We start from the raw sequence: 14,674 nt of genomic DNA, 5'->3' as shown, positions 1-14,674 counted from the left end.
GGGGTTTTAAGATGTGTTGTGATATCATTCACTGAATGTTCCCGGTTTTATAAAACCATCTAAATAGGCAGAAAAATATAGCAAGATCTCTGGACGCATGTTCAGTTTTCTGTGGGAAAATCAGTTAACAATGGTGGGAAAAACAGATGAAAGTTTATGTAGAACAATGCGAAATTAACGAGAAGGCACAAACTGTTCTCACTGTATTTATTTCCAGCATTCCTGCATGTTTTGAAAATGAGTCAACTGAAGCATGCGGGTTTCTCTGTCTGCTTTGCACACATCTCTCCTGCACAAAGACTGGGTAAATGATCCCCTCCCACCCGCGTATGTGTGGACATTTGTATCCTAGGGATATCTGGAAAACCGGTCATCTTCTGGAAAACCAAGCCCTCCTTGTTAGTGACAGCGCCGGGACGCCCCTTAGCTGGGGCAGCTGAGCGCTATATAAAAACATATAACACAACATAACATAACATAACTTCGACATAAATATCCTATTTCCGTTCTTCCATCGGTGTCCAGGTGAGCCTCAACAGGCTGATTAGCAAAGGATGTAAATCACAATGGGCCCAATTCACAGAACTAACTTAAGATAAAATCCCAAACTTACTACCATTTACTCATTCTGGTATTCACACAAGGCACTTACTCATTGATGAGTAAGTGCCTTCTGTAAATGCCAAAATGAGTAAGTGCCTCTAAAGGCACTTACTCACTGATGAGTAAAAGGCACTTACTCACTGATGAGTAAGTGCCCTCTTTGAATGCCAAAATGGTAGTAAGTTTAGGATTTTGTCTTAAGTTAGTTCTGTGAATGGGGCCCAATGTGTGTGTAAAAGAGAAAGTAGTCAACCCAAGTCCACAAATCTAAACAGGGTCTCAACAGTCTCTATGGCCCGGTCCAAGAGAAACAAAATTACTGAAAATATGTGGATCAAACCTCTAAATCGCATTACTCACAGGAGGTGGAACTGAAGTGTGTGCGGCATTAATATACTGATCGCATGTGTTAGTGAAAGGTGCGCAGAGACGCAGCTCAGTGCCTGAATGTCAGACATTATCCACAGTTCCCAAAGGAGTGACCATATACCAGCCACACAGAGTCGGAGTGAGTCCTTCACAGCGCGAGTAGCCAAATCCTGAAAGACTGAAGCTTATGGAAGGCTAAAGATCTGATCTACCGCGTGTGTAAGGCTCATGCAGAGGTTCAGATGAACTTAGGTGTGGTTTCTTTGTTCCAAAGGGCACCATGAATGCCCCTCTTGAGGGGGCAGTAATACAAAGAAAGGCTGATACCCCCTTCGTGTCTCACCTGTTGGCTCCTGGCTGTCCTGGTCCTCAGAGGTCCTCCTGTCCGGCTCAGCATCCGCCGTTCTGGCCAATGCCCACCAGGGAGTGTACGTCAGCATCGGACGGATGGCGTCATCTTCAAACAGGTCTGCTCTGAAACAGCAGGAGATGACTAGGTTAACACATACTAGTTTATATGGTGCATGCCTCGTTCTGGAAAACTGCAACACGAGTTATCATTCTGTTCCTGAAAGCGCCCAAAGCTTTAATGAAAGTGGAGGTCATGCCTACTGTCAATCATCAGAACACTTGCTGAAGGGGTGAGAGGTCAGGGAACAACAATGGGGAATGCCCCCACCCATCAACTCTCAGTGGAGGGCAAGGAAGCAGCCATCTTGTCCACCATGGAGGGAAAAGTGCCGAGTAATTTCTGATGGTGAATGAAGGCCTCTTCTAATACAAAGAGATGCTGTGGTGCCCACTGACTGGAGTGAATGGGGTATATTCACAAGAGTTGCGCAGCACGCACTAGAGACCTGGCTACCTTGCGTGACCCTTTAAGAGATGTGTTGCAGCTCCTGGAGCAAGTCAGACCAGATCCACGGTGGGGAGTCTTTCGGAGGGGTTCTTGCACTAACCCCGCCAAAAACGTGTTCATTAATGAGGCGTGGTTCGTGCTCTATACAGTTCTAAGATATATAAATATATATGGACATAGTCCTGGGACCTTGATTGCTTCCAAACAGTGCACACTGTGGGTGCAAAGCAGAATAAAATATGCATCAAATCACTGACTGCGAGCGCTGAACATTTCTGTGGATGAAAAAAACAGAGTAAAGTGCTACTTTCGCTTCAAAACCCCATGAGGGGAAGCAAGCGCTATATAAATACAAACCTTTTTCCCTCTTCTATTCCCACCACCTCCCTTCTCTACCCAAATAACTGAATAACATATCCACTACTCAAATTACTTCATAATCTACTATACTAATTTTCAACACTAATCCTTGATGGGTTCCGGAGTGGCGTGCTACTCGCCAGATAATCGCTTCAACGCTCATCAGGGGTAACAAGCGCTATATAAATACAAACCTTTTTTCCCCCTTTTATCCCTCCGCTATCCTTCTCACTCCAAGTAAAAGACTAATATCCACCACTGAAATTACCTCATATTTCACCATATTAATTCACCACTAATCCTTTATATTCTCCCTGAATAGCGTGTGTCAACAAGCGCTATATAAATACAAACCTTTGTCCTCCTCTATCCTTCTGCTATCATTCCAAATCCAAATGACCGACTAACCTATCCACCCCTTAAAATGTACTTGCATGTTTCAATATACTAATTCAACACCAATCCTCTATGGGTCCCGGAGTAGCGTGCTACTCACCGAAAAAGCGCTTCGACGCCTCGTCAGGGGTAGTAAGTGCTATATAAATGCAATCAATTATATTCCTGTCGACGTATGACGCCGACAGGAAATCCGCCTACCTGGCCTCAGTTAAGCTCTACCACCGAGCTATATGTAGGGCCCGGGCGGCGTTTTACGCAGCCGAATTCCGAAATAGCCTTAATCCCTCTAAAACCATCTTTAAAACCATAAAAGACCTGATGGCAAAGAGAGTTCCTCCGCAGTTGGACAGTTCCATCTCCCACTGCGAAGCCCTAGCCACTTTCTTTCTGGACAAAGTTAAGAAAATCTACCAGGCGTTTCCGAGCCCATTGCCACCTGTGATTCCCTGGAGCGGTTCCAGTAACTGTCCATCGCTGCATTCCCTTCCAACTCTTTCTAATGAGGAGTTTGCGAAATGGGCCTTGCGAGTCAAATCTGGCTCGCCTGCAGACCCGGTAAGATCGGCCCTTTTCAGGGATGCTGCCTTTCAGGGGCGCACAATAGTGTGTTCTCTGATTAACCTCTCCCTGACTTCGGGCCTTGTTCCTGCCAAGTGGAAGCAAGCGGTGGTTTCCCCGATCCTGAAAAAAACATCTTTGGATCCGTTGAAACCAGAAAACTACCGCCCAATATCTTTGCTCCCTTGGCCGGCCAAGGTCATGGAGGCCCATGTAAACCTGGCCCTCACAGAGCATATGACCCAAGTTAATGTCCTGGATCCCGTGCAGAATGGGTTCCGTGCTGGTCACAGCACTGAGACGGCCCTTCTGGCAATGGTTGAGCACTTGCGGACTGTATTGGATGCAGGTCAAACGGCAGCGCTTACTTTATTAGACCTGAGCGCTGCCTTTGACACTGTTTCCCATCGCATCCTTTTACACCGCCTGCAGGACATTGGCCTCTGTGGTTCAGCTCTGCAATGGTTCCGCTCCTTCCTCAGTGATCGCTCCTTCTGCGTTGCCACCCCTCCCTTTCAGTCCAAATACCATCCGTTGGACCTGGGGTGCCTCAGGGCTCCTCGCTGAGTCCCACGCTTTTTAATCTGTACGTGCAGCCGCTGGCTGAAGTCGCCAGGCAATGGGGCCTAACCATGGTTTCCTATGCCGACGACACTCAGCTGGCGGTTACGATCAGCGGGGATGCCAAGAAGGATGCCCTCAGGTTCCGCAGTGGACTGAGAGAGGTGGCCAGCTGGATGAATAACAACTGTCTCCAGCTGAACGCATCAAAAACGGAGGTGATGATCGTTGGAAGGGATGCGGACCTCTGGGGAGATGGATGGTGGCCTCCTGAGCTGGGAACAGCTCCAGCCCCTGTCCTGGAACTCAGGAATCTGGGAGTATGGCTTGACCACACGTTAAGCTTTGTGACTCACACGAAGAGAGTGGCGGCCTGCTGTTTTGGAGTATTACGCGGGCTAAGACCCCTGCTCAAATTTTTTGATGCTCCTACAAGACAGCTGGTCATTCAAGCAATGATTATTTCTCGCCTGGACTATGCTAGTTCACTCCATTTAGGAGCGAACCAAGCTGAGATACTCCGTTTACAGCGAGTCCAGAACGCTGCGGCGAGGGCGGTGGTCGGCCTGCCCCGGACCTGCCCTACCTCCAATACTCTGCGGTCCTTACACTGGCTCCCGATGAATAAGCAAATTCAATTTAAAGCCCTCAGCCTGGTTTTTAAAATTCTTCGAGAGTCGGCACCTGTGTTACTTAATAAATTGATCTCTCCCTATGTGCCAACTCGCTCACTTCGTTCCCTGGGACAATCCTTGGTGGTTGTTCCCCGGTTCAGACTTAGTCGGATGGGGGGACGCTCTTTTCGAGTGAAAGCTGCAACCCTCTGGAATGCGCTCCCTTTGGAAATCCGCCTCTTGGATGATTTAATATCCTTCCGTAGGGCCTTGAAAACTTTTCTGTTTTAAACTTCCCCTGTTTTAAGTGTTCTGCTTTTCTGTTGCTGGTTTTAGTGTTGTGTTGTGTCTGCCTTTCCCTGCGCCAGGACGCTCCTTCGCTGGAGCATCTGTGCGCATTAAAAATGTTACATAACATAACATAACATAACATCACAATACAATGCAATACTTCAACCTACCAAGGAAAGCACTACTTTGCCCGACACCACTGGGACCCTACACTGGAAGCATTTCATGTCTGGGTAATGCTGGTAGAAGATGCAGGACAGACATACTCCCAGACAGACATACACCCAGACACCCGACCATGCTCCAGCGCAGCTATTCTATTACAGATGTAAAACGCTGAACGTGCACATCGTCTCAGAGTCTGACCATGAATGGGATTTACTTTCGCTGCCCCTTAAACTGTTTCTCACATTCCAGGCTGGAAGTGGAGTAAAAGTCTTCGGACACCCACTCCACGCCAGAGTATACTTCTGACTGAAGTGTGCACTCAGTCCCGTTCCATCCTTTCACTGATCATAAATCTGTTGTACATCACAAAACATGCTTGATGTCTCTAGAGACAGGTGATGAGTCGGGAGAAAAGCTTCCACGCGCAGGGCCGCAAACATCTTCCACAACAGGGTTTTAGCTCCCCTTGGATTCCCCATGCGCAGAGAATCTTAACCGTGTACTGAAGTCAAGAATGGGGGCCCTGCTTGACAGAAGCAGCACTGCTGGAACCTGCTGGTTTGCATTCACTTTTGTTTTCTTGTACAGATGCTTTCTGCATAGGTTTGCGCTTCATAGAACGCTATACATACATACCTAAATATGGACACTATTCCTTCTCAGAGGTAAGACAGGCAATTGATATGAGCTGGAGTTGCACGTGGGGCAGGGTACGGGATGGGTATCATCTTTCGGAGCATTGGGCGCGAGTGCTGGAATTATTGTCATTTCGTGCCAGTCAGACCCAAAGGAGGCCTGCCACAGGCTGAAGACGGAGGACTACTTGCATTTGCAGCATCGTCTGTGATGCCGAGATACATCTACTGCCTCCAGGACAAGCGCAGTGATGAAATGCACCCCCCGTCCCAGTCCTGCAGCGAAAGCCTTGGTTGAGTTGATGTTTGGCTTGTGTTTTTCATTTTTGGCCCCCCTCGACAGCTTTAGCACAACACTAACTCCTAGAGTGGACTTTGGGTCAGCTCAGTGCTCGGTTACTTTCTCATGGCCTGACCTGCTGCCATCTCACTGGAAGGCTTCCCTCCTATCCTTGAATGTATCCGTATCTGGGAGCTTCGTTAATTTACAGGGTCGTTGATGAAAGTCCTCAGACGCTTGGACATGAGAAGCCCGGTGTCCGAGCCCAGTATAGACCTCATTCTAATGATCACTGTGGTCACTACGCCTCCTTGTCCTCACGATCTACACCTTTACCCGCTACTTCCCAAATTAAGTTGCAACAGACCCAACCTAGGGACAGGAAGAACCTGGATCCAATTACTCATTAATCTGAGCCCTATTGGTACACACATCTGACATTTTCATCGAAACTCCTACCTAACGTGTAAAGAAGTATGTTGCCGGAAAGCAAACTTGTGGCTAGAAGGGCTAAATTAAATGTGCAGCTTAGGAGTAAACTCTCTCCAACATGCATGTTCAGTGTCTGTATAAGAGTAAACTTACAGCCCATACATCCGTCTACTCTTCCGATTACTGTTTCACTAAACAATATATAAACATCCATACACAGAGAGAGTGAACTGCGCTGGACACCCCAGGAAACACACTGCCTGCAGCAACAAGAATACACATCTGGCAGAGGGAACAGCCATGAGGCCAACACCTGCACCCGGCCTCTTCCTAGGTCCTGTACCCGCCCGCTGGACTGTTGAGCTGTAGCAGCATCAGCAGAACACACTGTGCAGCTCCTGTAAGGCTGCTAGACTGGCTAAGTGTCAAATACTCCAAGCCCCTCGGCCCACAGCAGCCCTCAAAAGACGTTAAAAGGCCAGCGCTGCATCCAACGAGAACAGATGAAGCGGGATCTGCAGCAGCAAGAGCATCACTGCGATCACTGAAAGACAAGCTGAGCTTCAGGGCTCAAATGTAACCACCAGGCTATCAGAGCAAGAGGAAGTGAAACAGCTGACAAACCAAAGGCCGCACCCCAGACAGCAAACACTCACAGGTAATGATCAGGATCAAATTTGGCATCTTCGGCTGCCAGCTGGGCTGCCTGGCGCTCCTCGACGGGGGTCTCATCCGGACACTTGAGATCAATAACGTCACTCAATTCATGCTGCAACAGAGGAAAGAAAGACATAAGTACCTTCATGTGCACGCACAGGCAATGATGCAGAACAACATACCATGAAAATACAGGTACAGAGGAGTAAATCACCTAGAAATGCAAGCGCAACAAGCGATAGAGGGGATGCATCCTCCACATGCATAAATCACAAATACGAATCAAAACACCCAGAGAGATCAATACAACCATAGATGAAAAAAAAGCATCTTGCACATAGAAACCAGCAGAGTAATTAATCAGCCAAAGCATAAAAACAAATAAAGAGCAATAAATCAACTGAATTCTAAAGCATTCAATTACCATAGTTTTGATGGGCAATTACTAAGCAACAGACAATTGACAGGCACACCAGAAGATACAGCACAAAAATCACCCATATCACAGACATACGCACAGTAAGAAATGCAGAGTAATAAAAACAACCACACATGCAAGGACAAATATAAAGCAAAGCAACATGCGTAGGTGCAGATGCAAATATACGTGAAAGCAAGCCTCTTGCACATAATGACCATCTACAAGCACAATAACACAGCAATAAAGCGTTCATAGGCATATGCACCAGTTCAACAGAGCACAAAAATCACCTGCATCACAAGCATAAGCACAAGACCAAATACAAATTAATAAAACACTCATAATGTCCATTTTGTTTGTGGGACCCAAGCTCACGTCTGACTGCCGAGGGTATGGTCAGGTATATGTTCTCTCTCTTTCCTTCTTCCCCCTGTATATGTTGCACTGTCTAATTATCATAAAACTCATCAGCTGCAACGTAGAAGTATATTCCAGACCAGAGTAAAAAGGGTTGTCGACACAAAGGATATAGATCAGACAGACACCACTGCACAACAATTTGGAGTCACTGTGAAGGGCCTGTTACCATTTTGGCGCCCCATGGCCTATAGCCTACAAGTTCGTCAGTTAACAAGAGTTGTTGAGGGGGTCATCAATACAACTGCTGGGATAATGACAAATATCACTGCTGAGCTCCAGGCTACAAGATTAGTCACTTTGCAGAACCAGATTGTGCTAGACGTTATACTTGCAGAAAGGGGAGGGGCCTGTTGCGTCACTGGCAGCAGCTGTTGTGTTTATATACCTGATCACGCTCCCAATGTTTATTCAGCTATACAAAAGTTAGACATAATATCGGCTTGTCAGAATTGGGGGTCTCTGGTTGGCGCAAGTATTCACTTGTGACAAGCAGGGACCCTCTCTTCTAAGTCAGGGCGAAGGATGACCCCTTAGAATTACCCTTGCTCACCCTCTAGGTGCGTGGCGTGAGCAGCCAAGGCTATTCTTCAGGCGTTATTCAGTTAAGCATTTGTAATAACACACACAGTAAAATGTACCAATCCCCCCACAAATGGACACCAGGCTGTGAATATATAAAAAATACGTTCCTTTATGTAAAAATATATATATATATGCAGTTCAGACTTATTACAAGACCAATAACGTTTTTGTGGGGCCACAGGTTGTAAATAGGCAAGCTTCTTAGGTTACAGTTCAAATGTATCTTCTGTCTTGTTCAACTCACTTGTAAACAGTTCTCTCAGTTCCAGTTATGCAATAATTGGGGCCTCTCGCCCTGTTCCTGGAAGGTATGGCGCTCCCAAGCGCCTCTGTGGGCTTCGCAGCGCTCCTCTATGCTCCACACAGAAGAAAACCCCGGGCCCTACCAATGCTCACGCATCTCGCGGTGTGCTTGGAATGGAGACCAGAGAGGGGCTTGACAAACCCTGGGCCTTTTCCAGAGGTGGGGGCTGAGCTGCGGAGCAGAGCAGCAAGCAGGCGTGGCCTTTTCCAGAGGTGGGGGCTCTCAGCTGCAGTGAGGAGCAGGGAGGGGTGAGAGGAGCCTCTTGGGCCAAGGCACAGGGAAGGCTGACGGGGAAATAAAACGTTGCGGGCCCCGAGCCCAATGTCGTCTTCAGGAATGCTTCTTTCTTTCAGGAATTATCAGTGCAGAGGGGTCCCTTCTCAAAGCGGAGGATCTCCGGGAGGCAAGGCAAGGCACAGCACAGGAGCCCTCGGTACCGACGGTACAGAGGGGGGCTCCCTTCACAGTGTGGTGCGGCCTCTCCTGGGGGGGGCAGAGCAAGGCAGGGCGGCCGGGTGCAATCAGCTGCACGGGCGGACGTCCAGGCTACAGGCTGCTCGTGTCCCCGGGATTCCAGCGGGAGCGGCTGAAGTCTCACTCAAGGGCTCCGTGAAGCAGGCGGGGGTAGAGGAGCGGCCGGCCTTAGCCCTGGGGCAGAGAGCGACTCCGAGTGGAGCGAGGCTCTCAAGGGCAAGAGGGCAGGCTGGCTCCCGGGTACCACAGCCCTAGGAGGGGGCGAGAGGGGGCAGACTTCACCTCCGGCGGGAGGAAATACTCGGCCTCAGGTAGGGGAGGAGCCAAAGCACAGGAGAACCCACTGGTCCTGGGGTTCAGTTCAGGGGGCAAGCTCAATCAAGCCCTTGGAGAAAAGTTTCAAGCAAAAGTCAGCAAAGTCTTTTAGAAAAGTCTTCTCCTCTCCTTCCTCAGCAAGGCAAGCAGCAGGCCAGTCCTTCCAGCGTCTTCTTCTCCTTCTATTCGGGAAGAGGTTCTTTGTGGGAAACAGGATTCTAATTTACAAGGAGCAGGGCTCCTACTTTTATACAGAGTTTCTTTTGTTCTCACAGGCCAGGGGGGCCTTTGCATAACTGCTCTCAGTCTCTGAGCACTTGTTGGGTGTACTTCTGGCTTCTGCTTTCAGTGTGTGGGCAGGCACATCAGACGCTCCCCAGGGGGGCGGAGCCAGCATTGTGGGGACAGGGGCTGCCAGGAGTACCTTGTTGACAGTGCTTCGCCCTTCCTGGGCCAGGTGCAGGCTGAGTCATCAGTCGCTCCCCAGGGGGGCAGAGCCAGCATTGTGGTGGCAGAGCACAGCCTGATGAAGAGTCCAGGGAAACTCCTACCTCCCACTAAGGTGTAATCCTTGCATTCACCACCTGTCATCCCCCCAGCCCTGTCACTCACACAACCCAGACAGTCAGATACACATCCAAGCAGAGGCGGGCTGAAATGGTTAGGCAAGCAAATGCTAACTTTCTAAAAGTAGCATTTGCAAACACAGGATATTAAAATAAACTTTACTAAAAGAAGTATTTTATTATTCTGAGTTCAGGCATACTAAACATTATTTTCTACCTTGTTCCCTGAGCCTGCTGGGATTATAGAGTGTAATAATTCCAGCAGCCCATCTGGCCTAAAGGGAACAGGTAGCCTTACAATAGTGAAAAACGAATTTGGCGGTAATTCACTATTAGGACATGCCACACTCATCAGAGCATGTCCTACCTTAAACTTGCAATGCACCCTGCCCTTGGGCCTACCATAGGGGTGACTAATATGAAGTTAAGGGAAGGTTTAGGGGCTGGCAAGTGTGTGCACTTGCCCAGCCAGCATGACAGTACCACTGCACGCAGGTTCTGCAATGGCAGACCCTAGACACATTTTAAAAGGCTGCTTCTGTGGGTGGCGCAACCAGCGCTGCAGGCCCACTAGCAGTATTGGTATTTACAAGCCCTGGCACTCCTGGTGCACTTTACTGGGGACTGACAGTAAATCCAATGAACCAATCATGGACATCAATCACAGGTACACTTTACAGTAGGGAGCACTTGCACTGCGGCACGGGTTGGCCGTGGCGCAGTGCCCTGAGCAGCGGACACCAGCAAAAACATCTGAGGCACATCAGCAAAAAGCGGAAGGGAGACTCACGCCAAGGTGCCAGGTCTAACACGGCTGAAATACACCAAGAAGTTGGACGCTGTCGGGTGGTTCTGGAAGACGCCAACATCCTGGGGTTGGAAAATCCTCACTTTCTTGGCCGTAGTTGCTGGTATCTTCTTTACATGTTGCCTCTGCAGACAGTGTCTCCCAACCTGTTGCTTTTATTATTATGAAAATGTCAAATCATGCTAATACCGCAATTATGATACAAAAGGATATTGATTATTTGATGCAGATTGATGAATATATTTTTGCGACTACATCTTTAGCCTCCATCCCTGATACTGAATATATGAGTCCAGACAACTCTTATTGGCTTACATTGCTTAAAATGATAATCCCAAATGCTCTCTTTTGTGGGAGTGTGAGCGAGCAGCTGAGGCTTATCAGAGGGGAGTGGTAATGCATTTGTTGAACACACAGTCAATAAATGAGACTCACTTTTAAGAAGAAACTCGAGAACAATTTAGAAAAATAACAGGTATTTTTATATTTATTTTAACACCAAGAGCATCGTAATTGGGTAAGTACTATTTGTAATAGCAATTTTGCAGCGAAGTACAAATGTCACTTAAATGCATTTTTACGGGGGCGTGGCTAAGATGGCGATGGAGCCAGACATGTAATCTGGAGCTCCGCAGTGGCCCAACAAAATATCCGGCTGTTACTCCCTTCATTCTGAATAGCACCAGTGGCGAACCTGATCGGGCGCCCTCCCGGGGGCCCTGCCTCATCGCCCATGACTCCAATACTGATGGCGGATGCTGTACTAAGGAGAGGCCTGCCCTGAATCACGGCCCGGCTCGGCCTAACTGAGGGGCACCCGCCGCTGGCTCGCTGTAGATGCCGGACCGGACTTCTGCCATGAGGGGTGGGCTCACCGGAGTTGAGGGGTCTCGCACCCACAACCCCCACGCGGCGTGGGATCCTGAGAGCTGAGGGGGACCCTGTCCACAGTCTAGAAAGGAGGAGGAAAGCGCCTGTCTGGTGGCCGACGGCGCTACACTGACTGGTGCTCTGGACGGAGTCCTGCGCGGATTCTGGAGGCTGCCGGACCCTTGGGCTTGTTGAGGACCATTATTGGTGCGCATGGTGCTGAGACGCGCACAGCCCTCCGCTTGTCCAGCGGGTGCTGCCGGGGTGCCCACAAGGTCCCTCCCGCTGTTGCTCTTGTGATCCTGCTGCAGCTCTGCTGTCCGACCACCGCAGGGTCCTGTTGGAGTGGAGGTGTCCAGACGGTGTCCCCTCCCGGCGACCAAGGCGAGCTGCTGTGATCAGGTGGGCGTCCCACTATCCAATGGCTAACAGCACTCCAGAGCGGGCGCCGAGGCCCACGCATTTCCAACTGGCTGAGTGACGAGGCCTCTACCTGTGTCGTGCACTGGAGGGTGGACCCTGCCATCATCTGTTTCTTGATTGCGACACTGCGGCGGACAAGTCCGCTAAAGCTTTAATTTACTTGTGTTTCCCCAGAGAAGCGGATACGTCAGCGGACTGCTTGAATTCGGCCCTAGCTGGCGGGCGGCATTGCGGTGCGGTGCCGCGGCGTGGACCGCCCAGTGGGCCTCTCCCCGCTGGACTGCTGGGTCCTGAGCGATGTGGTGCTAGGCGGTGGGGATTTCGTTGGATCAGAGCCCGGTGAGCCCATCCTTCTTCCACTACACTTGACCCCACTTGCAGGTCTGACCTGGCTAGCCCGCTCGCCCTGGGACACAACGGCATCCTTGACCCCGAAGGGAGAACCCGCGGACCTGCCGGACAATCACATCCGTCACTGGCCAGCCTGATATACCTCAGCGGGGTCCGGGTCCTGTAGAGCTACATCCCTTAAACAAGCCTGGACTTGCCACTCCAGAGGTGCCTGCGTCTTTGGCTGTTGCTAAGGGATCCCTCATCTGGAGATCTCCTTCTCGGACCCCTGGTAGGTGTTGGCACACTGAGCATGAATTGCCCACGGGGTGCTGCATCTGCCTGTTCGGTGAATAAACACGACTGCTTGCTGCTGCTCGGACCCCTGCTCTCCCGGGCCGCAACGCTTGCCCTCATGGCCGCTGTTGCCTGCGGACCGCACAGCATCACTCACTCATATTGTATTGTATTGTAATTGCATTTATATAGCTCTTACTACCCCAGACGAGGCGTCAATGCACTTTTTCCGCGAGTAGTGTCTCACTCCTCGGTGTTTTGCAACTTCTCTGCGCCACCCTGCACGGCCCTTCTGCACCTCCTGGTTGAGACCTCCCGTTGTCTGCATATCTGGCGCGTAGTAGCCGTCACTAGCTGGTGGCATCTGTTATGCTGGTGGCATCCACTGCTGGATGCCTTCATGGCAACAACAGAGAGTACAAGTCACAGTCATGGCGCCTTAACGCTACGGACAACACAATGAGTACCTGCAGGCGGCCGAACACTCCAGAGCGCAGGTTCCCAAAGCCATAGCTGCACTGTGAGGTAACGGCAGAGCAGTTTTCCTCATAAGGTGTCTGCTCGATCTGCCAATCAAAATCGTCGTCTTCCTCCTCCTCTTCAGGCTCGGCCGAGGCATCTACATGACATGGAGCAAGAGGGATACTTGTTTATTCATTCACTATCTGTGCATTATGAATTTGTATATTTTTGTAAGTGGATGTTAACGCAATGAAGCAAATGTAACCTATATTTTGTATTATGAACATAAATTATATAATTTTTTTAGTAAAGGGGGTTTTAAAAACATGATGTATGCCAAAAGGGGTATTCCAAACAGTGCTGACTGCTATCTTGAGTAAGTAAGAAAGAGATTTACTACCAGTTCTGCGCCTCTGGAAAGCTGCGCCCCCTTCGGTGTGTGACATCTTAGGATCATTTTACATGCGATTGATCTTTGCTAGGCCCAGCTGGAGCTAAAGGCCAGCCTTGGTCTAAGGATGCAATATGCACACGCTAAAAACAAATAGGTAAATACATACATTTTGCAGTCAACCATATAAAAAGTATTTCACTTACCTAGCTCTTCCACCAAGGGCTTGGCTGAGCGGGACCCCTTCTGTGCCAGGAGGGTGGTGAGCATTCCCAGCCCCTCAAAGTGCTGGCCTGGCGTCTCCTTTGGCAACTTCACAGTGAATGTCCCTGCAGAAGAGCAAGACTGGGTTGAATACACAGAGCAGCTAACAAGATGTGCAGATGAAACACTTATTCTGATAAATGCACCCTCTCCTGGGGCACCCTCCCCTAGTCCATTCTCTCCTGGTGCACACTCTCGCCGGTGTGCTCTATCCTGGTGCGCCCCGGCCTGGTGTGCCCTCACCTATTGTGTGCCTCCTGTCAGCAAAGGACACATTGCAGATCTACTCATCTTCTTTGCAGAAGCGCTACAGTTCATGCCTCATTCAATGTCAATCCATACCAGCCAGCCTGGGCTCCTTTATCTACATGAGCTCTATAATGCAACCATTCGCCCAGACTGAAGACAAATATTTTGGTTCCGACGGTGCCCATATTTTTCAGCCATAACTTCTACAATTCAGGTCACTGATACCCTTCCTTAAACACTTTTCTAAGCCATGAAAATATTTGCAATTATTTGGCCCTTGAATACATTAACTTCAAATATTTTAACTCATCTAATGCCTCTGGTTTCACTCAATTCTTGCCACACGACTAATTTTTTATTAAGTTAATCTGGATGCCAAAAAAAAAAAAAAGGAAGTGTTGACAACTCTCATGGCTTTGGTAAAGCAGAGGGTCAGGCACACTTGGGCTCTAAATAGGAAATTGACCTTTCTGATTAAATCTCATGGGGATTCACTTGCTAAAGTTTAAATAAACTAGGAAGCTAAAACACAAGGCTTGCGTGACCTTTCACAAACCAGGATACACTTTGTTCAAGAATAGATCACAGCGATTTACATAAAGTGTGAATGTGTTTTGAAACCCACACCAAAATTTAGGATAGAAGATTTCAGACCGTGTTTTTCTCAATTGTTTGTTGTTTTTTATGGCCAGCTCTGAAGAAGCAAGATAAC

At 49.1% G+C, this 14,674-nt stretch overlaps 1 protein-coding gene across 2 annotated transcripts in view; it reads right to left on the bottom strand.

The window, feature by feature from the left end:
- The window catches only part of SHQ1 (SHQ1, H/ACA ribonucleoprotein assembly factor), a 195,057-nt gene that overhangs the window by 160,697 nt on the left and 19,686 nt on the right, over positions 1-14,674 (bottom strand). For both annotated transcript variants that reach the window (XR_013601159.1, XM_078661878.1), the window contains exons 4-7: positions 13,656-13,778; positions 13,064-13,215; positions 6,786-6,898; positions 1,316-1,446 (exon numbers count right to left, since the gene is read on the bottom strand). Coding sequence is in view for 1 of the 2 variants with exons in the window: in XM_078661878.1 (XP_078518004.1) it covers positions 1,316-1,446; positions 6,786-6,898; positions 13,064-13,215; positions 13,656-13,778 (519 nt within the window). In the remaining variant the exon portion in view is untranslated. The remainder of the gene's footprint in view (positions 1-1,315; positions 1,447-6,785; positions 6,899-13,063; positions 13,216-13,655; positions 13,779-14,674) is intronic.

Source organism: Lissotriton helveticus, chromosome 9 (genome assembly GCF_964261635.1).
Source record: "Lissotriton helveticus chromosome 9, aLisHel1.1, whole genome shotgun sequence".
In the NCBI taxonomy this organism is placed as follows: domain Eukaryota; kingdom Metazoa; phylum Chordata; class Amphibia; order Caudata; family Salamandridae; genus Lissotriton; species Lissotriton helveticus.
Note: the sequence above shows the minus strand (reverse complement) of the source record. Positions and strands in the feature narration are given on the sequence as shown.